Raw genomic sequence first — 24,885 nt, forward strand, 5'->3', positions numbered from 1 at the left:
CGAGGGTCTATGTGGTCCTTCGGGACATATACAATGTATAGAGGTCATTCGGGACAAATACATAGGTCCTTCGGGACAAATTTCACATGCCCCTAGTAGGACCCCATACGAGCTGTGGTGACAGCATATGTGCATAACCTCTATGTACTCACATATATTTAGTTCTCACCAGTGTACCATGGGCTAATAAAGAGATAATAACAAATACAATATATGTGATGGATATGCTTTTGATGATACGAAATGCATTATATGAATTATATGATGTTATGTGTGCTTTGTTGTGAAATGATATATGTATATGTGTGCATTGGTTATACAATGGGAGATATGTTTTTATATGATATGATAGTATTAATTGTTTATGCATTGATATGAGTAGAGTAATATTATATGTTTTCATGCCTCATTAAGTCAACGACTAAGCGTGTGATTGTTTCACACGTAGGTTCCGAGAAGAAGAAGAATGATAAAAGTTAAGCAAGACAGGTCAGTTTCTCCTTTCCAAAGATCATATCAGAAAAGAAGTTAATAGTATGTATTTTGTAATACTTATAGTGGTTGACATAAAAATAAAGATTTGAATTCAATATGTTTTAATCGGTTTTGTAAAATCATATGATTGAGTTTTGTAATGTTTTAAACGTATTTATGTAAATAGTGACTTATAGTAATGAAAGTTAATTTTTTATGAGTTTTTTTATAAGTGAACCAAAATTATTGTAGCAAGGGTATCGGTACACTGTAGCAGGGTATCGATACCCTTATAACATTCTGGAAAATGTTAGCATTCGATACTGTTCATGGTAATGTTCATGGTACTGTGCATCAATGTTCACGGTACTGCTCATTATTGTTCACGGCTATATTATCGTATAGTACTATTTGTTATAACGAACATAATTCAACACTATATTATCGTATTTTCTTAATATAAGTCCAAACATTTTGTTATTTTGTAAGACTATTGTTTTAAAAAGTCAATGTGACATCTCGGACTCGTATCCGGGTCAGGTACGGGTTGGGGGTGTTACACCCTTAACTTTGTATAATATATATATATCACATATGAAAAAAATATAAAAAATATATATGTATTGTATATAGTTTCAAAAAATCATTTAAATTGGAATAAAAAGTACTATAATATTATAAATATTTACAATTAAATATAAATAGAAACTCGAAAACTCAACTTGAATCGACTCTACTCGAATTTTATCAAATCGACTTAACTCGTAAAATTTTCAAGTCAACTTTGAATTGTAAAATAGGACTCGTCAAATCGAATAACTCGAATTTTTTTAACTTGACTCGTCTCGACTCGATCGAACGCTCACCTCTACTAATTGTTAGGTCACACAACTTATTTAAAATAATCAATAATATTGTAAAAGTAATTTCGCTATAATTAATATTTTTAGTATAAAATAAATTTCTTATTAATACTTTAATATAATTTTTAAATAAAACAATTAAAACTAAATATATAAATAATGAAATTAAATATAAATTTAGAGAAAATAACCTCAGTGACCGAAAATGCCTTATAATATACGGTTTTGACCAACTTTTTTTGGATTTCCCAAAATGACCAACAAAATCGCAATGCGATCTCCAGTATCACAAATCAATTTCCAAATTCGCAACGCGATTCTGACTATCGCATTGAGATTTTGTATTATCGCGTTGCGATAGTTGAAGTTCACGTTGCGATAGTCGAAGTTCGCGTTGCAATTTTCCAAATTCGTTGCGATAGTCCAAGTTCGCGTTGCGATTTTCCAAATTCGTTGCGATCGTCCAAAATCGCAACGACTGGTGGTATTGCATTTGTTTCTTAAGAATTTTTTCTAAAAAGATAGTATCCGCACGGACGTGTTGAAGACACGTATTACCACGACCACGACCACGACCCGAGACGAGAAGGCGGCGGCGGCACGCGAGAGTCCCCCTTGTTCTCTTTCACTCAACAAGGAAGTGGGAAAGCCAAGCCTTAAATACTATTCCCAATAGTGTTTCCAATACTATGTGGGATTGAGCATTACCAACAACCTTCCCATGTCAACCTTCCCAATAGTGTTTTCTTTTTTGCGAACTTCGACTATCGCAACGTGAACTTCGACTATCGCAACGACCTGATATATAAGCTTCTTCTTCATATGTTCATCCTCTTCCTCCTCCATTGTTAACCGTCCCCTCTTTTGTCCTACTTGATATATAAGCTTCAATAAAAATACATATATGTTGAATAAATTTCAACAACTTAGATAAACTTCTGAATGACAAGTTAACCAAATAATGTAGAGGTAAGAAGTACCTTCTGAGCACCATCAGTATTTATTGGCCTAATATCTGGATTTGGACCAACAATCCCATCAAAAAGAGAAATATATTTTGCATAATTTGGTTCCTCATCGAACTTCAAATTCACAACATACTCAACAAACTGTCTGAAAGGAGCAGGGTAAAAGCAACACAAAGTTTCTGGAGAGGTGGCCATATTCTTCTTACTAACAAGAAAGCCTTTATTTTCACCCTAAAATAACAACTTGAATCATAAAGGCAAGAGATAAGAAATATATATATATATGTGTGTAGAAAGTTATTATATGGAAATGCAAACCTGATATCCTTGCTATGGTAACTGACCACGGAGGAGAAATATGAGTGTGTAAGCCAGAGACTCTAGATCATCAAAAACCAAGTTGTGGCTGCATAAAAAGAAAACAAGCATAATGGCACAGTCAAATTAAGCACACAAAATAGGTTGAAATGGGAAGGTTGTTGGTAATGCTCAATCCTACATAGTATTGGAAATACTATTGGGAATGATATTTAAGGCTTGGCTTTCCCACTTCCTTGTTGAGTGAAAGAGAACAAGGGGGACTCTCGCGCGCCGCCGCCGTCTCGTGGTCGTGGTCATGGTAATACGTGTCTTCGACACGTACGCGCGGATACTATCTTTTTAGAGAAAATTCTTAAGAAACAAATGCAATACCACCAGTCGTTGCGATTTTGGACTATCGCAACGAATTTGGAAAATCGCAACGCGAACTTGGACTATCGCAATGAATTTGAAAAATCGCAACGCGAACTTCGACTATCGCAACGAATTTGGAAAATCGCAACGCGAACTTCGACTATCGCAACGAATTTGGAAAATCGCAATGCGAACTTCGACTATCGCAACGTGAACTTCGACTATCGCAACGCGATAATACAAAATCGCAATGCGATAGTCAGAATCGCGTTGCGAATCTAGAAATTGATTTGCGATACTGGAGATCGCATTGCGAATTAGAGATCGCATTGCGATTTTGTTGGTCATTTTGGCAAATCCAAAAAAATTTGGTCAAAACCGTATATTATAAGACATTTTCGGTCACAGATGTTATTTTCTCATAAATTTATCACCTTACCTATCAAGATTATTTATTAAGTAATTTTTATTTTTAAGAATAGAATAAAAATTGATAATAAATTATTTTATATAAAAAAAATTTGTGTCAAAGTTTAGTTAGTATAATATTTTCTTTAGGCTTAATAAAAAAATAAATGCCTAAAAGAATGTCTCGAAAAATATTTTAGTACTTAAAGAATTTTTCGTTAAAAATAAATACCTAAAGTTTTTTCGTTATTTTCTTAAGTGTATACTGTTAAAAAAACATTAAGTGACATGTGTAATCTTTATATTTTTTAAAAATAAAATATTATTTAATTTTTTAAAAAAAATCTTGATGTGACATATATCACTTAACCATTTTTTAATGGTAGACACCTAAAATTATAATAGAATTTTAGACACCTATTTTTTTAATAAAAAATTCTTTAAACATCAAAAATTTATTTTTAAGTATAACTTAGATACTTATTTTTATATTAAACATTTTTCTTATCAAAAGAATGGTTGGATAAATTCTTAAGTGTTAAGCGTCTACCTTTCCAAATAACAAACGCGTCAATTAGCCGTACTATTAAAATATCGTTTGCGGACAATTACTAAAACAGATCGTATCCGTTCATTTCTCTAAGATCTGAGAGTTGGTCCATATTTGATCTAATCAACCGGTTCACAAATTGAGGGTTTATCAGTAATTCACTCTCATCGTCATTTTTCTCTTTTGCCTTGGGCTCCGCGTTAACCTTTCCTTTTGCTCGTCATACCTCAAATTCAAAAATCCGACTCTGGAAAATTCTTTTAACTCGTTCTAAATCAATCTCATCCTGAATCGTACTATTCAACTCGTCCCGAGTTGGCGTTTCTCTTTACCGATTTCTTAATTTCATCTCTTTCATGTGAAAGCCGCGACCTTGTTTTTTTAGTTTCTCTACTGATTTGGAGGGTTCTTGAGATTCCATGGCTAGGGTTTATAAAAACTGGGAGAGGCTGGTGCGTGCTACCTTGGAAAGAGAGCAGCTCAGAGATGCAGGTCGAGGTCATGAGAGAAGATCGGGTGGGATCGCCGGTGCTGTTCAACTTCCACCCTCTCTCGATCGTGCCACTAACATCGACGCAATCCTACAGGCTGCGGACGAGATTCAAGAGGAGGACCCCACGGTTTCCAGGATACGTATGTTTGTCTTTATTTTAATACCCCCTTAGTTTCTTGGTTTTACTTCATTATTGTGGTCACTTAATCATGTGATCTGTTGACAATTTAAGCTATGAATTGAAGGAAGAAAGGATTGAAAGAGACTTTTGAGAGTAAGGCGGTGTTTGGTTACGAGTATTTTCATAGATGGTTGAGTTTATTTGCTCATATTATTGATTTGGTAGATATAGAACAGCTGGGGGTTAAATTCTTCTTTCCTTCCGTTTATGCGTGCAAAGGGAGTTCTGAATTTAGACAAACTGGTTCGAGTTCCTTTAGTAGTGTTCTTGCTCTATGGGTTTGGTTTACTACCACGTCTAGCTGAACTGGCATTTTGACAACTTATTTGATGGATTTATTCTAGGATGAAAACAATTAACTTCAAATGATTGAATATTTCAAATTTAGAGAAGCAATAGCTGTAGTAATAAAGAACAGAAGAAAAAAAAGTAGAACCTGCTTGTGATGCAAACCATTTTATATCATAGAAATGGCTGTTTCGGGGCAATATAGTTTGAATTGTGTGATCTTTGGGTCCCTTTGAGATTGTACACAGATGTGGCTATGTGATATTTCTCCATGTATTAAGTTTAAGCTTTTATAAGTTCCAATCATTGAGAACTTGAATTAAATCCAATCAGTTGTTTATTTTGAGTTCTTAATGCAGATTTCTAATTTGATTGAATTATTAAATTCAAAGCTTCAGATTTTATTGATTTTAACGTTAAACAAGATTGGCAGACAAATATAACACGAGGATGTGTTATAGTTTCTTATTTACATCTATGCAACTGCCTTTTACTATGACAAAAAATTGGGATGGTCAAGCTATTTTGGATTCATTGTAAGTTAGAATTTCACTGCAATAGCATTGTTGTTCAGACTTTATAGGCTCATACCCATTTGGGTGTAATATGTTTCTACATAAATAAATATGTTGGCTAGGGATATTTGTGTAATCCAAATTACTTCATGACAGTGGATCCAATTGCAGTAAATTAGCATCTTGATAGGGTGGCCAACTGTTTGTCTTTATTGATAATTTGTTTTTTCTTTCTCAATTTTTTTATGTTGTAACTTTCTATATTTGATGTCCATGCCTGTTAGATTTGTACATTGAATGGGATATCTATAATTACCACGTGTTTATATATTTTTTTGACATATATTGCTCTTCTTAATCCAAATTTCTTTCTTGGTTGGTGATGTGATTATATTCTTTCTATTACAGTTTGTGAGCAGGCATATGGTATGGCCCAAAATTTGGACCCGAATAGTGAAGGTAGAGGTGTACTTCAGTTCAAGACTGGTTTGATGTCTGTAATTAAGGTAATGTTACATCAACTTTGGTTGTTAAGTAGTTTTCTCATATTTTGCATTGTGTGTAGGCTTAATCCATGCAGATAGCAGTAATTTTCCTTCATCATTGGCCATCTCTTAGGGTCCAGATTGATGGCATTGTTTGTTGGTATCAGCTGTGTTATCACTTATCAGTTTAGATCCCACTCAGATATCACACCGTTCCAATTTTGTAGACTTCATTGTTGTTTTGGACCCCTGACCTCCACTCTAACATTAGAAGGTGTTTGGTATGATGGAATGTACTCACTTTCTTGTAAAATTTTTCTATGTTTAAAAGTGATCACTTTATTGGGAAGGTACTGTTTCTTTGGGGACTACTTTCTCATAAACATGAGGATGCAATTCCTATAAAGAATGGTGGGGAAGAGTGTTTAAAAAGGCGCAGCTGAGGCGCTCCTAGGCGCTAAGGCAAGGCGAGGCGAGTGTGAAGCGCCTAATTAGGTCTAGGCGAGGCGATTTCAATGAAGCGCAGTAAGGCGCGTCTAAGGCACACCATGCGCTGAGGCGCGAGGTGCATAAAGGCGCCGCCTCATCAATTTTTTTGTTCTTCTTGTATTTTTTTTTAATATTTTTTTTGTGCTAAAACTGTGTGCATATGCTGTTATGAGGGAGATATAGATACATACATACACACATCAATAAGGTCTGGATTGGTACTTTGAATTGGTTGTATTTTCTGTTGGAATCTTAATAAAATTGAGGCACTCTTTTCCTCCTTCCAATGTTCATTGAGATACTATTTTGTATTTCAATGGATATGAAGGGGTTTTTTTTTAATGACGCCTCCCTTTCTATAAAAAAAAAACTATACAACTACAAAAAATATGTATATCTTTTATTTTCAAAAAGTGCGCCTTAATTCAATAAGGCACACGCCTTGCGCCCTTTTTAACACTGGTTCCCAATGTAGTCGGACAGATAAAATTCATTGAATCATAATATAATTTTCAACTACAAAGTCATGTAATTAAATTAGTTATAAAATTACTTTAATCACTATCAAAAATAAATTTTAATTACGTTGCATTCTAATTTAAATTCATATTAGATATATATAACTTATTTTTAGTTTAATCATATATTGATTTTAAGATAAATACTTTCTTTTAATTTTATTTAAAAAATATATCAATATCATTTAAAAAGAATAAATATAGGGACATTTTTGTTCATGATAAAATTATATTGAAAACTATAAAACTAATAAATTTTGCACTTTATTTGATAAGGGTAAGTCTCGGAATTACTATAACATACTTGTAAAATGTTTACTGAATCAAATAAGCCAATGTAAGTTTTTCAAGATTTACTTAGCATTTTTACTATGTATGCTAAATCTATAATTTTACTTCCTGTTCAACATTCCATTTGAATATGACATGAGAAAGCACCAAGTCACCTTAAATTTTACAACTAATAAAATAAGTATGTTTTTTTGTTGTTGTTCTGATTCATTCTTATACTATTTCTAGTAATCTACTGTATTGATTTAATGTGCCATCAAGTTCTCTGATTCTAACAATATGCTTGAATGGTATTTCATAATTTATACTGTTTCGTTATTGATGTGGAGTTGACGTTGATATGTGTTTTCTTAATCTACAATATAACAATTACTTGTGCATATTTGAACCTTTTTTTCAATCATTTACTTTTAAATTTTTATATGATTCCTATTTGTTTTTCTGCAGCAAAAACTTGCCAAAAGGGATGGTGGCCGAATAGATCGTAATCGTGATATTGAACATTTGTGGGAGTTCTATCAGCTCTATAAGAGACGGCACAAAGTCGATGATATCTTCTCTTCTTCTACCTTGGGAAAGTATGCATACCTTATGTTGCACTTGTAGTTTCCTTTTGATTTAATTTGTGTGCCTATGATTTTGGTATATCGAGTACTTTTCTCTAACCATTTGTCATGAGTTGGAATATCTTGGGGTAATTAATAAAATTATTCGAATTATTTATCTTTTTAATGAGTGATCTCACAGTTCGGTCTCGCAAGCTATCATCAATTAGTATTTAAATAAGTTCGGAGTGAAGTTTTAAAGAACCCTAAATTTGTTGATTTAACATTGTGCATCAATTACTTGCATCCAGTTTAAGTCTAGTGTGGAATCTCAGCAACACGTTGGAGTTGGATTTAATGTAACATATATCTGTTCATTAATTTTCATCTTGGCTATTTATCTACATTTTTGGTTGAAATATTTTATATTTCATGATTTTAATACTGTTAAAATTATCTGTTGTGAAATCTGAAGTGCTTTAGGAATGAAAAAGGTCCTTGCTACTTTGAGGGCCTTAGTTGAGGTCATGGAGGTGCTTAGCAAAGATGCAGATCCTGATGGGGTTGGAAGGCTTATTAAGGAGGAGGTACATGTGATTAACAACCAGTGAATGTGCTCTTCAGTGAGCCTCTTGGATATTTATATATTATTCATTTGCATGTTTGAATTTACTTTATGCCTCTACATTCAGCTTATATCTAGTTAGTGAGGTTTGTACGATATATTTTTTTCCCGTTTGTAAGATGTTCTCTACGGAACTGTTACTAACAACATTGCTCCAGTTCTTTGCCATTTTCTCTCATATTTTAGATGCATTTATGTCTTAAAATAAAGTCTAGTTGATCTTTATTTGGTTTAAAACTATATGACTTTTTAATGCGTTCTTTCAGTTACGAAGAATTAAAAATGTTGATGCAACTATATCTGGTGAACTCACGCCGTACAATATTGTCCCTTTAGAAGCACCTTCATTCACAAATGCTATCGGACTTTTTCCTGAAGTAAGTCTAAATCCTTAAGACTTGTTGCTTCTTTCCCCCACTGTTCGCCATAGCCTCATACTAAATTGATTATTTTGAAGGCTTATAGTTACAAATTTGTAGTTGCTTTTGTCCGTATACAGTTTGATCTATGATTTATGTTGACAGTGTTCTTCGGTTCAAGCTACATGACTCAAATTTTTTTCTTTATGCTAATCTTACCAGGTTAGAGGTGCAATATCTGCAATTAGATACACTGAACATTTTCCCAGGCTTCCTTCAAATTTTTCTATTTCTGGCCAACGGGATCCTGATATGTTTGATCTTCTGGAGTATGTGTTTGGTTTTCAGGTTTGTGACTGTGCAGAAGTCATTCCATACATTGATGCAAATTTAATAGTGTTTAAAATTTGCTATATGTGCAGAATTATTCGTCATTTCTGTTACCTTTATTTCCTCTGGGGCTGATTAGGTCTTGTATTGTTTTCTGTTGTCATGGTCTCTTGGATATATGGTAATATACTTACTATTTTGAAACTTTCATAAATCAAGCCTTAATCTTTTGGAATATGGAATTCTTCATTTGCTGTCTCCTGCAACAATTGACTGCTGAGGTTCCTTTTGACATGATTGGTCATTTTCAGTGCTTGAACCTAACAGTTATGAAGAGTAGGGAGAAGGCTATCATGATTATCTGTCTTATAATGTTATTACTTGATGCAATGAAGTTGTGCATGTTTTACCTATATTACCATATTCTGCTGTTTGGAGACACCAAAATGGAAGGCACACTCGTTTCAACATGGCACGACATAGATATGTATTGGATCTGTCACTCAGTTACTAGGTGAGAAGAGAAGAAAGAGAAAGAAGCAGCAGCAAAAGAGAAAGGGACAAAAAAAAGAGAGAGGAGTGGCAGAAATGAAAGGAAAAATGTTAGATAGAAATCTTGAAAACCCGAGGAAAATAAAGTATATGAAGTAAAGTATAAAAAATAAAGTACAAACAATGTAAAAAAAAACAATTGCACTTTATATGGGTTTGAAGGCCCAAAATTAGTGAGTTGGTCTCCGCTTCCTATTGGTTTTGTTAAAGTGAACGTGGATGGTGCTATGGACAGATTGTGGTTTAAGGGTGGCATCGGTGGGTTGCTCAGAGATGAGAAAGGTGTGGTTTTGGGATCGTTCTCAGAAAGAGTTGGTTCTGGCTCTCCTATTATGGCAGAATTGTTGGCAATGAAGAGAGGGTTGATGCTTTTTCTGGAGTCAGGGTTGTCGGTGAATCGAAGGCTTATTTTGGAATCCGATAGTGTTGTGGCAGTGGATTGGATAAAGAATCCTGCTGCCACCACCCCGTTGTTCATGTCCATAGTTAAAGATATCACCTCGATTGTGGTTGACAAAGGTGTCATTGTTCGGCATGTGTTGAGAGCAGTTAACTGGGAAGCGGATGAATTTGCTAAGTTGGGGATAGGCTAATTGGATGGGATTTATTTGTTGCATTGAGTTTATTGTATTGTGGTTTGTTGGCATTTTTGGTAATTGTGTTATATTTGCATTTGGTTGACTGTTTTTAGGAGATAGTTTTTGAGTAGGGTATAGTCATTGCGGTGTTTAGGTAGTGTATTGTAGCTCATTGTTGAGATGGTTGTCAATGGGTTTGGTGGTATTGTTCTCTTCTTGTATTTGGTATTTATGCAATAAAATTTTAAGGCACTTTTTTCCTCCTTCCAATGTCCGTTGAGACACTCTTGTTGCTTGACGGATATGAAGGGGTTTTTTAATGAGGCCTTCCTATTTATCAAAAAAAATTATTGTTTTCTTTTGTGTTTTTGGTAAATGTTTCAACATATTTTGTTTGATTTGAAAAATCATAGTGAAGAAATAGATGCCTGAATCTGCCCTATGTTCTATATTTGGATTGGTAGAATCTGATGTAAACCTGGTGCATTATTTGTAGAATGTCGGTGACGATTATGATTGTCGAAGAATACTTAATTATTGACTGATTTGTATTTATGCATTCTATGAGTTTAAAAATGTTTTTGATATTTCTTCTATTCCCCAGTCAGTCCTTTGTCATCTTTACATCTCTTTCTTGATTAACATAAATTCTTTTTCCCCTCAGAAAGACAATGTTAGGAACCAGCGTGAGAATGTTGTTCTTACTATAGCAAATGCACAATCTCGACTTGGCATACCTGTTGAAGCTGATCCAGTAAGTCCGAAAGAATATTATAGACTCTCATTTTTTGTTTTTTGGTTTTCCGTTAGTCATTTCTATTTTACAAAACCAATCAGTATAATATTGCCAACTTACCATATTTGTGCGTATCAAAATTGTAGTTGCTTGATTATTGAAGCGGAACTCCTGATGTGGTTGTTTATGCTCTAAAATATCAATTTTGTTTACATGCTATGTAAGATGGGATGCTTAGCTTTTAAATATCCTTGAAAAGCGAAGTGTAATGGTTTGACTTTTTATGTAAAGGATTTTACTTCCTGCCTAGTTTTTGGATATGATTTATCTAATTACGTGCCAACAGGCTAAGTTTTATGTATGGTCAAGCTCTTCTTTTTAAATCTGGATGGCTGGCGTTTTAGGATATTTCTCATTTCTGTTGTTTTTTTCCCTTTTAGTGAAATTATACAATCATATATATGGATTTTAGAATCCCTTAACCTGATCAATATTTATCAAAGAGCATGTTAAATAAGGGATTGGATGAATTTTTTGGATAGTATGTTAGGTTAGGTGCTTCACTTCTAATTTTGTTTAGCATTGTTCTCTTGTTTATTTTTGCTAGTTGGGTGTCTTAAATAACTTGCAGTTTGGTGATGAAATTCTTTTTCTCATCAAATTGTTGTTTTTTTTTTCTAGAAAATTGATGAGAAAGCAATCAATGAGGTTTTCTTGAAAGTTCTGGATAACTACATCAAATGGTGCAAATACTTGCGGATACGGCTGGCTTGGAATAGGTTGATGCTGCAACCTTGAAACAGTTATTTTTGTGTCCTGATGCATTGAAGTTTTATTAAATTTACTTACTAGATTGAAAGCTAATTTTGTGTTCTGCAGTTTGCAAGCAATTAACAGGGACATGAAGTTGTTTTTTGTTTCATTATACTTTCTCATTTGGGGTGAAGCTGCAAATGTCCGTTTTCTACCTGAGTGTATTTGCTATATATTCCATCATGTGAGTTTGTCCAGCTCTCAGTTGATGCTATTTAATTTGTACATTCTATTATGTGCTTTTATTAGTAATGTTCTTATTTTGGTGTTCCAGATGGCAAGAGAGTTGGATGCTATAGTGGATCATGGAGAAGCTAATCCTGCTTCAAGCTGTATCACTGAGAGTGGCTCCGTGTCCTTCCTTGAGCAAATCATATGTCCTATATATGATACGGTTGCAGCGGTCAGTTCCATTTGTACTTCCTATAAATCCTCTTTTCTTCAAGGCTTATATTCTTGTTTGTGGTGCTATCCGCTAACCTGCTAATGGAAGTTATCTTTAGTGCTTCCACTAAGCTTTGATTAGGGTCTTTAGTTTTTAGTATTCTGTTTTTTGTGTGTGATTCACACTTTCCATTCTGGAATTAATGCAGTTACTGTGTAAGAATCATTCTAGGGTTCCTGTTTCCTGAGAAAAATTGATATGACCTGATTAAACCATTAATGCCTTGATTGGATATAAGCAATGCTTCTTGATTCATTAGAGGGCTGTAGACTTGATTAGTCTGATTTTTCCTTTTTATGGTCAAAATGTTCTAGAAAATTGTTGTTAATATGATTGTGTTTCGTTCAGGAGGCTGCTAGAAACGGTAACGGGAAAGCTGCACATTCATCATGGCGTAATTATGACGATTTCAATGAATACTTTTGGTTAGTTATACCGTCTCTTTAACTATATTGATATGGTGAAGTTTGGCACTGTGATGTGGATTTTTGCAATCTTGTTATGTGTAACTTATATGATAGGTCACCTGCTTGCTTTGAATTGAGCTGGCCCATGAGGAAAGAATCTCCGTTTTTGTTCAAGCCTAAGAAGTGGAAAAGAGTAAGTTCCACTGAATATTTCTGACCTAAACTCCTTTTTCCCCATTTAAACCTTCTCTTTTTTCTTTAAATCTTTATGTGATTCCATGTATTGGAGTTTTAATTTTTAAACCTTCGAGGGTAACCTTTGGTAGCAATAGTAAGTTGGCTGCTGTGTAAGGTTATGGGTTCTAGCCATGGAAACACAGGAAAGTCTACTTTTATGGAGCAAAATAAATAACAAGTGGTGAAGAGGTCATGCATTTGTTATATGGAAATTGAAGCCCTATTTCTGGTATAAAGGTCTCTGCCGTCCTAAAGGGAGTCTAAAGGGAGCATAATGGTAAAATCTGATCAGTTTAGTGCGCCCCGATATAGGAGCCAAAGTAATAGTGTGTTGTTTGTTATTCTTATGAAGGGTTTGGGTTTTAATATTGAATTTGTAGTTTAAGGAAAAGAATTGTTATGTTGTTTATAAAAGGGTTATATAAACACTTCTGTTGTAATTATTCTGACAATCATTTGCACGTAACTCTTTCTGCTGCTGCTGCTTCTGCTTTACTGATTATGCTGAATCTCGTAATACTTTTCTGTGAATACTGTTTCGTTAGGATCCTTTTGCCTGTTGTCATATTTTGCTGCTGAACCTCCTCCTCTCACAAGTAGAAGGCGAAGAAGAAAAAGCCTGCTACAAATAATTTTTTTCCGTCCTTAGGGTTTTTTTGTCCCTGCAGATCCATCATATTCCTATTATGTACTGAATAATTGTTTTTTATGGCTTTTGTTTCTTTTAATATGAAGTAGGTAATACATAAATATTAGTGAAAGAATTTGCTCATTCTCTTCAATGGCTCTAACTATAATTTCTTTGAATCATTAATTATCCCATTTTTTCTATTGGTTTTACAGACTGGTAAAAGCACTTTTGTAGAGCATCGGACATTCCTTCACTTGTATCGAAGTTTTCATCGCCTTTGGATCTTTCTGGTTGTGATGTTCCAGGTAGGTTTTGTGGTTCCACACATAAATTCTTATTGATGTTTCATATAGTCTGTTCATCTTTGAAGATAAAATGTAATTGAATTCCTTTTGCGCAGGCATTGACAATTATAGCATTCAGAAGAGGGCATCTTAATTTGGATACTTTTAAGATATTACTTAGCATTGGTCCGACTTTTGCTATTATGAACTTCATAGAGAGTATGTTCTTGACTTTTTTGATATTGTATCTGCAATTGTTATATATTCTCTCGTATATATATATGCTTTAGTTTCTTTTAATTTGGATCATTGGCTTGATTTGCTTATATTTGGGCTTAACCATGTTTTCACGTGGTTATTTTCATGCTTAATTAGGTTGTTTGGATGTCCTGCTTATGTTTGGTGCTTACACCACTGCAAGAGGCATGGCCATTTCGAGGCTGGTTATACGATTCTTTTGGTGTGGCCTGACCTCTGTATTTGTGACCTATGTTTATGTGTAAGTTTGTGGTATTCTTCTTGTGATTGAAATTATTTTTCTTGTTGATAGTTATCAGTTTTTTGTTTGTACTGATTCAGTTTTGTGTGTATGTTTATTTATTTATTTATACTTGCAGAAAGGTTTTGGAGGAAATGAATGATCGAAACAGCAATTCCTTATATTTTCGGATATACATACTTGCGCTGGGTGTTTATGCAGCCTTGCGGTTGATTCTTGGCTTGTTACTGAAGTTTCCTGGTTGTCATAACTTGTCTGAAATGTCAGATCAACCATTTTTCCAATTTTTCAAATGGATCTATCAGGTTTGCTCTCTTTTACTTAATAGTTCAGATGATCAAATGATTTTAGAATGGACTGCTCAGTAATTCATATACGTTAATTTGCACATTTCAGGAGCGTTATTATGTCGGCCGTGGACTTTATGAGAAGATGACTGACTATTTCAGGTTTACTTTTGTATTCTATTGAATTTGGGCTTTCATGCTTACTGTGATCGTTTGATGTTACTATGTGATTTTGTCTATTACATTGTTTAGGGGCTGAGAAAACCTTTCATCCTGTTCCTTTTCTTGATTTTTCATTTTTTTATGTGTCTGGTTTCTCTGCAGCTGTAATGATTCAAAATTTTCATTACTTTTGTTTAAAATGGCACAATGGTTTGTTTGTCATGTTCCGTTGGAGTTAATACTTCATATTAATGTTAAAATGCATGTGGAAGTTCTTGATTGATTTCTGGTTAACTAAATTTTCTTTATCTCTTTATGCTTTTTGCATCGTATGATGAAGTCATGGTGATTTGTTGTTTTATTTTGCTGAAATAATGGTCGCCAATAATTATCTGTGACAGTGCACTCTACCCCCTTAATTCGGTTCTTTGTTGCTGCAGATATGTCCTATTCTGGTTGGTCATATTTCTTTGTAAATTCACATTTGCTTACTTTCTTCAGGCAAGCCATCAAGTTGCTATTTCACCTTTTGCTAGAGATTTTATAGTTTATTATAGTCAGCTTTAAAAGATGTAGATTTAAATCTGACGCTATCATTTTTTATTACTTTCCCCCCAAAATTACAGATAAGACCCCTTGTCTCACCTACAAACACCATTGTGGATCTCCCAGCGTTGCAGTACTCATGGCATGATCTTGTCTCGAAGAGTATGTTCATATACCCCTTTTTGGGAGTCTTGGTTTTATAAAGCACCAACTTTATATTTTATGAACCTTATTTCTCACTTTTTTGTAGAAGATAGAAGTTAGGCTATTACTGTTCTTGGAAGATGAAAATTAAATTATCCACAAACTTAACTGTATAAATTTAGAGTCATATTATTTGAACAAGGGTTTAAATACCTGTGGGAATTCCGACTAAGAATGTTGGTTTGTTTTTTTGGGGGGGGGGGGTGTATTGTTAAAATGGAAAATAATTATATCCGTCAGATCAGACTTAGTTCCTGCTAGTCTGAGAAGATAAAGCTTCCATTTGATGTCCCCAAGCTGCATGTCTCATACATTCATTCTTTATATCAGCATTTGGAGTTAAGTGCTTGTCTTGATCTGATTTTGTTATATCTGTTGTACGTGAGAATGTAAAGAAAATTTAAGTTGTTTGGATTTCAAGTGTTCAACTTCACTCTATTACCTTCCAACATCCGTATCAATCATCATAACTTTTACATATCTGAGTCTCACATATGAACTCTGATATCAATTTAAGGGACAAGAAGATGATGAAGGGAATCCCGACATGCAATAGAGAAATAAAGGATGCCAATGAAGGGATATTTCTTTTTCGTTGGCAAATAATTTCGCTTTTGCGGTTGTTTTTTGCCCATCAAAAGACTTTTTTCCTTACTATTTGTGCCATATCTTGATATTGCTTCATGGTGACAATATTTTTATATTTTATGGTCCTCTAGGCTCTCATGGTCTGTTAGGTTTATGTTAATATGTAATGTGATTCATTATATTATCTTTTATTTCTTCTAAAGCTCTATCCGTGTTTCATTGGGGTTTCTGTTCTCTATGTTGAAGCTTGTGTCATTAATCTGGTCTTGTAATATTTTTCTGCAGATAATAATAATATCTTGACCATCGTTAGCCTGTGGGCCCCTGTTATCGCTGTGAGTGCATATCTATTTAATCTTATGCGCCTGACATACATACATTTGTATGTACGTACATATACTTATGTCAGAGATTAGTTTCCTTAATTGAAGGATTTGTATATTTGATTAGGATATTTCTGTTTGGGTAGTTTATCTTTTTGATTTTCGGGTTGTTCGTTGTAAGGGGGGGTGATCTTGGCTGTATTCAAACATTATGTATTAAATCTTTTATTAATGAATTTTGAGGCACTCTTTTCCTCCTCCCGCTGATTAAGGAATACCTTTCGGCGCTCCATTAATCATGAAGGGGTTTTTTAATGAGGCCTCCTCTTCTTATCAAATAATAATAATAAAAAAATAGGATCCCTAACTCTAAGGGACTATATTATGTTACTAGAAGTAGTTTATTACCTAGTTTAAAAGTTACCTAAGATAGTCCCTAGGTTTGTGTATTTATTTGTAAGAGTTTTCATTGTTGAATAATAAGAAAAACAGTCTTTTCGACAACTTACGTATGTATGTGGACATGTATTTATATGTACGTATACTTACGCAATGTACGTACACACATGGGAAATTGTTAAAAACAAGTAGGATATTAGTTCATCTCAAATTCTTTGGGTGTGGCCTCTGCATGAGTTTTCTTGCTCATACCTATTTCAGCTGATTTTTGTCAATAAGCTTATTATGAAAATGTGTGGCATATATTTGTTTAACCTGTATTGTTTTCTCTATCTTTTCTCCAGATTTATCTCATGGACATTCACATATGGTACACTTTATTGTCAGCAATTATTGGTGGTGTCATGGGGGCAAAGGCTCGGTTAGGCGAGGTACTACATTGTCATTCTCTCTATTTTAAGGAAATTTCCAGGCTTTGCTCCTTTGTTACGACTCCTACTTCTTGATACTGTTTCTTACAGATACGCTCCACTGAAATGGTGCATAAACGCTTTGAGAGCTTCCCAGAAGCATTTGCTAAGAACCTTGTTTCGCCACAATCCAAGAGGTAATTTATTTACAACTTCGCACTTTTAGATATAAGCTTTTGGGCTCAAATGCCGCAGATGTACCAGATTTAATTTCCCTTTTATTAAATCTGATCAGCAATCCCTTTTCAATGTTTCTGATCGTTGTATTTTTTTTTTGTTCATTTTAACTCCTTAAATGTATTTTTCAGATAGATAGAGATATCCAATGGTACTTATTTTCTGTTTCATATATGTAAACAGAGATGTATGGTGCAATATGTTTATTGCAATTTTGTGGACTATGGATTAGGGGTGAGCCAAACTCGACTCGGAAAATTGATTTTTTTTTTCAATTTCGAGTTATTCGAGTCAACTTGAATTATAAATTTGGTTTTCGAGTTCGAGTTGAGTTGAAATTTTGAATTTTCGAGTTACTCAAAAAACTGAAAATTTGACCAAGTATTTTGACAGTTTTAAGATTTAGTCCCTGATTTCATTATTTCTTCAATTCCTCCTCCATTTTAAGTCCATTTTTTACCAAATTTGAACCACATTCTCCTAAACTATAGTAGAATACATGTTTACTTTCAATTCCTCTTTTTGATAACAAATTTTTATTTTACAATTAGTCCTTTAATTTTTCATAATCTCCATATTTCTTCAATTCGCCATTTATTTTAAGTCCCTTTTTTTTACCAAATTTTAGTCACATGCTCCTAAACCATAGTAGAATACATGTGTACTTTCAATTCCTCTTTTAAGTCCGTTTTTTAAGTCCCTTCATGTCCCTTTTTACATTGTGTTTGATATATTAAATAACATTATAATATGAAAGTATATATATATATATATATATATGGTTAGATAAAGTCAAAAAATGGAAAAAAAATCATTGCAATAATACTATAAATAATTATAATAAAATTAGTATATAAACTCGAATAACTCGACTCGAATTTCTTAAACCCGACTTGACTCGAAAAAATTTCAAGTTAAGTTCGAGTTGTAAAATACGACTCCTCAAATCGAATAACTCAAAATTTTTTTACTCGACTCGATCAACTGCTCACCCCTACTATGGATAGACTCATCCTAACTGGCAGCAGAAGGCATATTGGCTTGTTAGAAAACAGAATGGGAAAAAGACTATATATTAAATATTTTAGAATGGTCATAATCAGATTTTCCCTGGCCTGAATTATTTTTGAGACTATTTACCTAGTTTATCAACCAAAATTTACTTCCTGAGAAGTAGACATAAGAGGAAAAGGTATACAAAACTTAAAAAGGGCTAATCTGAATTTACCCTCTCTCTCTCTTCTTAATTTCTGCTCTGCCTCTCTTGCTTGTTGACTTGGTCCTCATCTGGCATGGCTGCAAAATTATTAAAATAGATGCCATCATTAGCCGTTGAGCCTCTGCCTGCTTTTAGGCCTGTATATTCCAGTAAAGTAATTTGGTCTTGAAAACAAAATGGTTTATATAGTCTATGCTATCTTTAGTGAACTTCCTATATGTATGATAACTCCTTCCATTGTCCCCTTTCTAGATAAAAAAAGAAGTGAATAGTATGTAAAAACTCTCTGCAGTTCTTAACTAACTTCGAAACTTGACAATGACAATATTTTCTGATTGTTTATAGGTCCAGAAATATTTTGTTTATACATGTATCCATGTTAATCTCTTCTAATTTTCCTTTTCTATTTCATTGTTTTTGTTCTTGCAGGATGCCATTTGATAGACAATCACCTGAGGTGGGTGAAATTCATATTTCTTCACTTCTGATTCTTATTTTCTAAAACTCATTAATGTTATTGTAGCTTTGCAAATCTTAGGCTTAGAATGCCTTAGTGTGGAAGTAAATACTTTATTCTTTTTTAGGTAGGGTGGATAGAAAAAAATGGAAAGATATAAAATTGGAAGAGAAGAAAAGTGGAAACATGGAAAACATATTTCTTTCAATTTAGGGGTTTGTAGAGTCAAAAATGAAAAGAAATTGAGATTACACTGTTACCCCGGTAACCTCTTGTAAATTTAGTTGAACCTTTGGACTGTGTTGTACATATTATGCGACACTTTCCTATCCCTCTCTCATTTCTCCTCTTTTGTTTCCTATTTAGAATGTTTTTTATTTTCATCAAGCATTGAAAATGGTATATCATTCCTATTTTCTTTCCTTCTAAGCACTCTCAAAATTTATTTTCTGTCTGATTGATCTCCGTCTATTTGTCTCCCTGCTTTCCTACTCCGCCAAGCACATCCTGAAGAAGAGTTGATCAAGGCTTACCCATGAATTCAGATTTAGTGAACTTAATTGGTCCTAGGCTGATCGGGTATAATTTAGTAGTATCTGCATAATGACTAGCTTTTATAATATTTAGTCCATGTAAAACGTCAAAGATCTTTTTGTCCCTCTCTCAAAACTGTCATTTACTTCACTACAATACTCAATATTTACCTTCATTGCAGCTGGACACACTTTCTAATTGACCATCCTTTTTTTTATAAGAATTGAAGGCCTCGTTAAAAAGCCCTTCATGATTAATGGAACTCAAAATGAGTTCCTTAATCAGCGGAAGGAGGAAAAGAATGCCTTATACTTCATTAATAATAACCTTTGTTCACGTGTTAGTGAGAGAAGCTCTAGCTTCTCTCTATCCCAGGCGTTCACGTGTTTTCAAATTTCAAATTTCCACGAGCCCAGGCTGATTTTTATTTTCTCCTCCGTCATCTCTCGTTGTCCACCGCTGTCGTCCGCCACCCGCCGCCATACTCCGACCACCGTTTTGACGTCGTTTTTTTCCTGGAACCGGACTCAACATCAAAGATCTAGGCATCGTTTCATCAGGGAGAGCCTAAAACTCAGTGGATCTTGGACGAGGCCCTTCGACTATCATATTGTCAGCGACGCTTCTTCCTTTCCGACGGCGGCGCGAACTATCACAGCAGTAAAGCCATAATCTTTACTATCTTCCTCTCCAAGCGGCTGTCGTCTCTCCAAGCAACCATGTCAGCCACGTTCGCCATCGATCTTTAGCTGCAGTTTTTGCTCTTTCCATCATCTTTTCTTCCTTTGCTTTTCTTCAACCTAAACATCTTCCTCCTGAGTTAAAGAAAAGCTAAAGAAATGAGTTCCCAGGCGGGTCTTGCTACCCCAAACCATTTCATTTCCTCTCGGCAAAAACCACGGCAAGATGCAGAACATGCTTCGGTTTCGCAGTCTGTGGAGGCGGGGATTTGCAATTTACGAACTGCTATTTTGGCTTTTGATAGCCTTGTTAATTTCCTCGGTACACTTAAAGACACCGTTGAATTACGCGATAAATTGCATAAAATAAGGCTTGATATTGAGCAGCTGGTCAAAGAGTCTTCAGCTAAACTAAAGGAATCAAGAGAAACTGTTCAAGATGCAGAACCCTTAAAGAAATCAGCCGATGACAAGCTTGCGGAAGATTTTCAAGCAACTCTTAAAGATTCTCATAAGGTTCCAAGGCTTGCAGCTGGGAGGGAAACAGCAGATTCAGTTGTTGTTCTCAAACAAGCTCTTCCTTCCAGTTACGATGTCTATGAGCTGGAGAAAAATTCATCCAAAAGTCTTGCACATCAACAGCTTCTGGTTTCAAAAAAGGTGGCCATGAAACGCGAGGAAGAAGTTGAGAAACGGGATGTAGCCGCAACTCACAGGGCTAAGACTGGCCGTCAGTGCAATACTGGGGAAAACGAGATCGGAAAAAATTTGAAAAAACCAGTTAAGAAGGTGAATTGTGTGGAGATTTTGGTGCCGAAGGTGACGGAAGCGGAGCTACATAAACAGAGAGAGGAGCAACAGGCGTCGAAGTTGAAGAAAGTGGAGAAGGCGAAGGAGAAGCAGAGTAGGACTGCGGCGGAGGAAGAGTATGAGAGGATGCTGTTGGTGACAAAAAAGAAGAGGGATGATTCCTTGGTTAAAACAAGGAACATGGAAGAGACTTTTGCACAGACTTCTGAGGCGGTAAACCAATCACCCAATCGCCACGGTTTTAATTTCTGGTGGAAGAAAGACTATCCAAAAATCAGTAATGGATATGGAACTGGCTGCTTTACGTTATACATTGAGAACTTACCAGAGAAGATTCATTGGAAGAGATTCGGATCTTTTTTTTGTCCATTCGGTCAGGTTATGGATGCCTTCATTCCAACCAAAATTAATTCAAAGGGGGTACGTTTCGGGTTTATTTGCTTTGCAAAAATTGGAGAAGCCAGGAAAGCGATCTCAATGATGAATGGAGCTCGCATTGATGGTAGAAAAATTGGAGTCTCTTTTGCTAAATTCAACCCAAGACATTCTTTTTGGAGGAAGTCTTCGGCAGTTGTTTATCAAAAGCCTGAGAGGGAAGATGTTACAAGAAATAATCTCTATTCTGTAGACGGTGTTGTTGATGAAGCTAAACTTCAAGTTTTGGATAACTGCCTAACGGGGTGGTGTAAGAACTATACCAAGATCGGCAACCTTGCTAGCCAAATGCAAGATAAAGGTCTCAATGGTTTCTCGTTAATGAGAGCTGTTGGGAATGTAGTTCTCATGATATTCGAGGACTTTGATTTGTTGTGTAGGGTGAAGAATGAACAATCAGAGACTCTTGCAGAGTGGTTTTCCAGAGTTGAAGCTTGGTCGAAGAGTCTAGTTATAGAGTGCCGTCGAGTATGGGTAGTTTGTGAAGGGATTCCTTTTCACGCGTGGAATTGGGGTACTTTCAAGAACATTGCGGCTAGGTGGGGCAAATTAATATCAATTGATGAAAGCTCTCAGTTTCCTTCATCTTTTGATCGTGCAAAACTTCAAATACTCACAGGGACTAGAGTGAGAATTGATGAGTCGTTGAGTTTGAGGGTCGGTTCTAATTTGTCTAAAATCATGGTGCATAAAGTTGAGCCTTATTTCAAACCAATCTATTGGAACCCTGAGGAAGTCGATGATTCTCCAGAATTTAGTGGCAAGGATACTTGATTGAAGGGAAGGGAATCTGGTTTTGTTTCATTGAAGATAACTTATCGAGCTGACTTCTTTGGTGATTTTGAATCAAGTTGGTATTTTGTGGAGCTCCTTCAGAGGCGGATGTTTTTGGTTTAATGGTTTCAGGTGTTGTTTTTATGTATGTCATGTCAAATACTGTGGGGTTGTTTTTCCTTTTAATGGAGGTTTATCTTAGGTATAGGGTGATTGCCTCTTGATTTTTGTGGTCGAGAAGGCGAGAGTTTTAGGTGATTATGTTTTTTGTAATGGTGTTTACCCCCGTTTGAGGGTATTTCGTGTTTTCATATGTAATGGGTGTTTCATTCAATAATATATGAGGTACTCTTTTCTCCCTTCCAATGTTCGTTAACATACTCCTTAGTATGTGGACGAATATGGAGTTTTTAATGAGACCTCCAACTTCTATAAAAAAAAGGATACATAAAATTTAAATCATCTAGATAACTCCCTTACAAACAACCCGAAAACCCAAAATCAAATGCCCCTAATAACAACACTGTACTTAGCCTATTCCAGCCTTAGCTAGCCCATCTGCCTCTATATTGGCTGTCCTAGCAACCCATCTAATTTACCCTCCTTATATATGGCCAACAGGCCCTACACACAAAAAAGACTCGTATTTGTGGTTTATCCTTTATACTGAAAATTCTGATATTGGTTTGGCTCAGTCGGGTTTCTTGGACTTTTTGAACCGTCTATTTTAATTTGGTTTGGTTCTCGGTTTGTACATATTAATTTTGAGTTTCAACTTTTTTGACTTTATTTTGACAAATTGACTTTGTTTTATGTTGGCATTTTTTTTATAAATTTTCAAAGTCTTCCAAAAATATTTCTAAAAAATAGTTCTTCAAATAACTAAGAATAATTAATAAATCTTATATAATATTTAAAACACTTAATTATACATTACCCATGTGGCCATGTCAAATGACATATTGGCTAGACATTAAGCATCCTTCCCTGTTACATTTTTAGTGATGTGAGTTTCTGCAGTTCTTAGATGTCTAATTGATTTGGCTGTCTTCACATGGAGATACTGAAAGATAGTATTTGTAACAATAATTCATCCAGCATGTTCTTGCTTTGTTTATAGGGTTATGCTGTCTAAAGTGGTAAAACTTTTTGATAATTATGAATTTTGTTTTGAAAAGTACATGTTAATTATTATTGGCTCTGTGCATTTCTGGTGAGCAGGTTTCTCAGGAAACAAACAAGACTTATGCAGCTCTATTTTCTCCATTTTGGAATGAGATAATCAAAAGTTTGCGTGAAGAGGACTATATCAGCAACAGGTAGATTAGTAAGTTGGGTTTTACATTATGGCGCTATTTTTCATTTTGAGATTAATCTCACTGATCACTGTTAATTTTTTTATTTTTAAGAGAGATGGATTTGCTTTTAATTCCCAGCAACAGAGGAAGTCTAAGATTAGTCCAGTGGCCTTTGTTTCTTCTAAGCAGTAAGGTGCGACCTGTTAATTTCTAACTAAACAAATAATTCTTGAAAGACTTTGATTCTATACTAATTTCTTTCATGTTAATGGGCAACATATTGTCAGATCTTATTGGCGGTTGATCTGGCTATTGACTGCAAAGATACACAGGCTGATCTTTGGAATAGAATATGCAAGGATGAATATATGGCTTATGCAGTTCAGGAGTGCTTCTACAGTATTGAAAAAATTTTACATTCGCTGGTTGATGGTGAAGGGAGACTCTGGTTTGTGGCTGCTGCATGCTTTATTTTACAAGTCTTTTTTTAAATGGGTTATCATTAAGAACCTGCTCATTGCTTGTCCTTTACCTTTTTTATGATAGGGTTGAAAGAATATACCGTGAGATTAATAGTAGTATATCAGAGGGTTCACTTGTCCTAACCTTGTCTCTGAAGAAACTTCCTGTGGTTCTTCAAAAATTGACTGCATTGCTTGGGCTGGTAATACTAGAAACTCTTTGTAGATTTTTGTTCTTTCGATCTCTGCTGTTAAAGTTTAGTAAAATTTTGGACCGTCTTTTGTTTCATTTGTTTATTTTTTTACTTCCCTCCTTTTCCTTTATCTGTCCCACCACTAGAGTGGTTTATTGGTACTCTTTTTGTAAAAAAGAAAAATTATGTTTGCAAATATCTTTGATATCGAAGTATTATATGTTTGATTGCTCTTTTATTTCTTCATTAGATGTTCAGCACAATAAATCAATTTTCAATGTTGATGTCTCCATAATTAGATATCATGCGAAATAATTTAGATGTTTGATGTTTCTTCATAATAAAACGATTTTCAATTTGCCTGCTGCTGGTATATAATGAAGCCTCTATTGTTGTACATCATGATCTTTTTGTTGCTCAACATATTCTGATATTAAACTATTTTTTCAGCTAAGAAATGAAAAACCTGAAGAGAAAGGTGCCGCAAATGCTGTTTATCAACTATATGAGGTGGTTACACATGACCTGTTATCATCTGATTTGAGGTAAGTATTATGCCATGCTTTTTCCCTGTAACATGCATACACTCAAATCAATTGAATCTTCCTTTCTGAAATATGTTTGCTTG

At 34.6% G+C, this 24,885-nt stretch overlaps 2 protein-coding genes across 2 annotated transcripts in view; one reads left to right on the forward strand and one right to left on the reverse strand.

The window, feature by feature from the left end:
* Nucleotides 1-2,526, reverse strand: part of LOC120124759 (casein kinase 1-like protein HD16) — an 18,467-nt gene extending 15,941 nt beyond the window's left edge. The window contains exons 1-2 of the mRNA XM_039143343.1: nt 2,318-2,526; nt 2,136-2,222 (exon numbers count right to left, since the gene is read on the reverse strand). Coding sequence (XP_038999274.1) covers nt 2,136-2,222; nt 2,318-2,500 — 270 coding nt within the window. The 5' untranslated portion in view covers nt 2,501-2,526. The remainder of the gene's footprint in view (nt 1-2,135; nt 2,223-2,317) is intronic.
* A 1,635-nt stretch (nt 2,527-4,161) lies between these two features.
* LOC120125097 (callose synthase 10) overlaps nt 4,162-24,885 on the forward strand; it is a 36,217-nt gene continuing 15,493 nt past the window's right edge. Inside the window, exons 1-28 of the mRNA XM_039143584.1 lie at nt 4,162-4,571; nt 5,824-5,921; nt 7,646-7,776; nt 8,219-8,330; nt 8,635-8,745; nt 8,950-9,075; nt 10,852-10,941; nt 11,605-11,702; nt 11,803-11,920; nt 12,011-12,139; nt 12,530-12,606; nt 12,703-12,781; nt 13,669-13,761; nt 13,857-13,959; nt 14,116-14,239; nt 14,358-14,544; nt 14,636-14,688; nt 15,129-15,189; nt 15,315-15,396; nt 16,312-16,361; nt 17,093-17,179; nt 17,270-17,355; nt 19,044-19,071; nt 23,526-23,623; nt 23,714-23,795; nt 23,890-24,050; nt 24,149-24,266; nt 24,708-24,802. Coding sequence (XP_038999515.1) covers nt 4,358-4,571; nt 5,824-5,921; nt 7,646-7,776; nt 8,219-8,330; nt 8,635-8,745; nt 8,950-9,075; nt 10,852-10,941; nt 11,605-11,702; nt 11,803-11,920; nt 12,011-12,139; nt 12,530-12,606; nt 12,703-12,781; nt 13,669-13,761; nt 13,857-13,959; nt 14,116-14,239; nt 14,358-14,544; nt 14,636-14,688; nt 15,129-15,189; nt 15,315-15,396; nt 16,312-16,361; nt 17,093-17,179; nt 17,270-17,355; nt 19,044-19,071; nt 23,526-23,623; nt 23,714-23,795; nt 23,890-24,050; nt 24,149-24,266; nt 24,708-24,802 — 2,891 coding nt within the window. The 5' untranslated portion in view covers nt 4,162-4,357. The remainder of the gene's footprint in view (nt 4,572-5,823; nt 5,922-7,645; nt 7,777-8,218; nt 8,331-8,634; nt 8,746-8,949; nt 9,076-10,851; nt 10,942-11,604; nt 11,703-11,802; nt 11,921-12,010; nt 12,140-12,529; nt 12,607-12,702; nt 12,782-13,668; nt 13,762-13,856; nt 13,960-14,115; nt 14,240-14,357; nt 14,545-14,635; nt 14,689-15,128; nt 15,190-15,314; nt 15,397-16,311; nt 16,362-17,092; nt 17,180-17,269; nt 17,356-19,043; nt 19,072-23,525; nt 23,624-23,713; nt 23,796-23,889; nt 24,051-24,148; nt 24,267-24,707; nt 24,803-24,885) is intronic.

The sequence above is a fragment of the Hibiscus syriacus genome, unplaced genomic scaffold (genome assembly GCF_006381635.1).
Source record: "Hibiscus syriacus cultivar Baekdansim isolate YM2019G1 unplaced genomic scaffold, ASM638163v2 tig00110429_pilon, whole genome shotgun sequence".
Taxonomy (NCBI): domain Eukaryota; kingdom Viridiplantae; phylum Streptophyta; class Magnoliopsida; order Malvales; family Malvaceae; genus Hibiscus; species Hibiscus syriacus.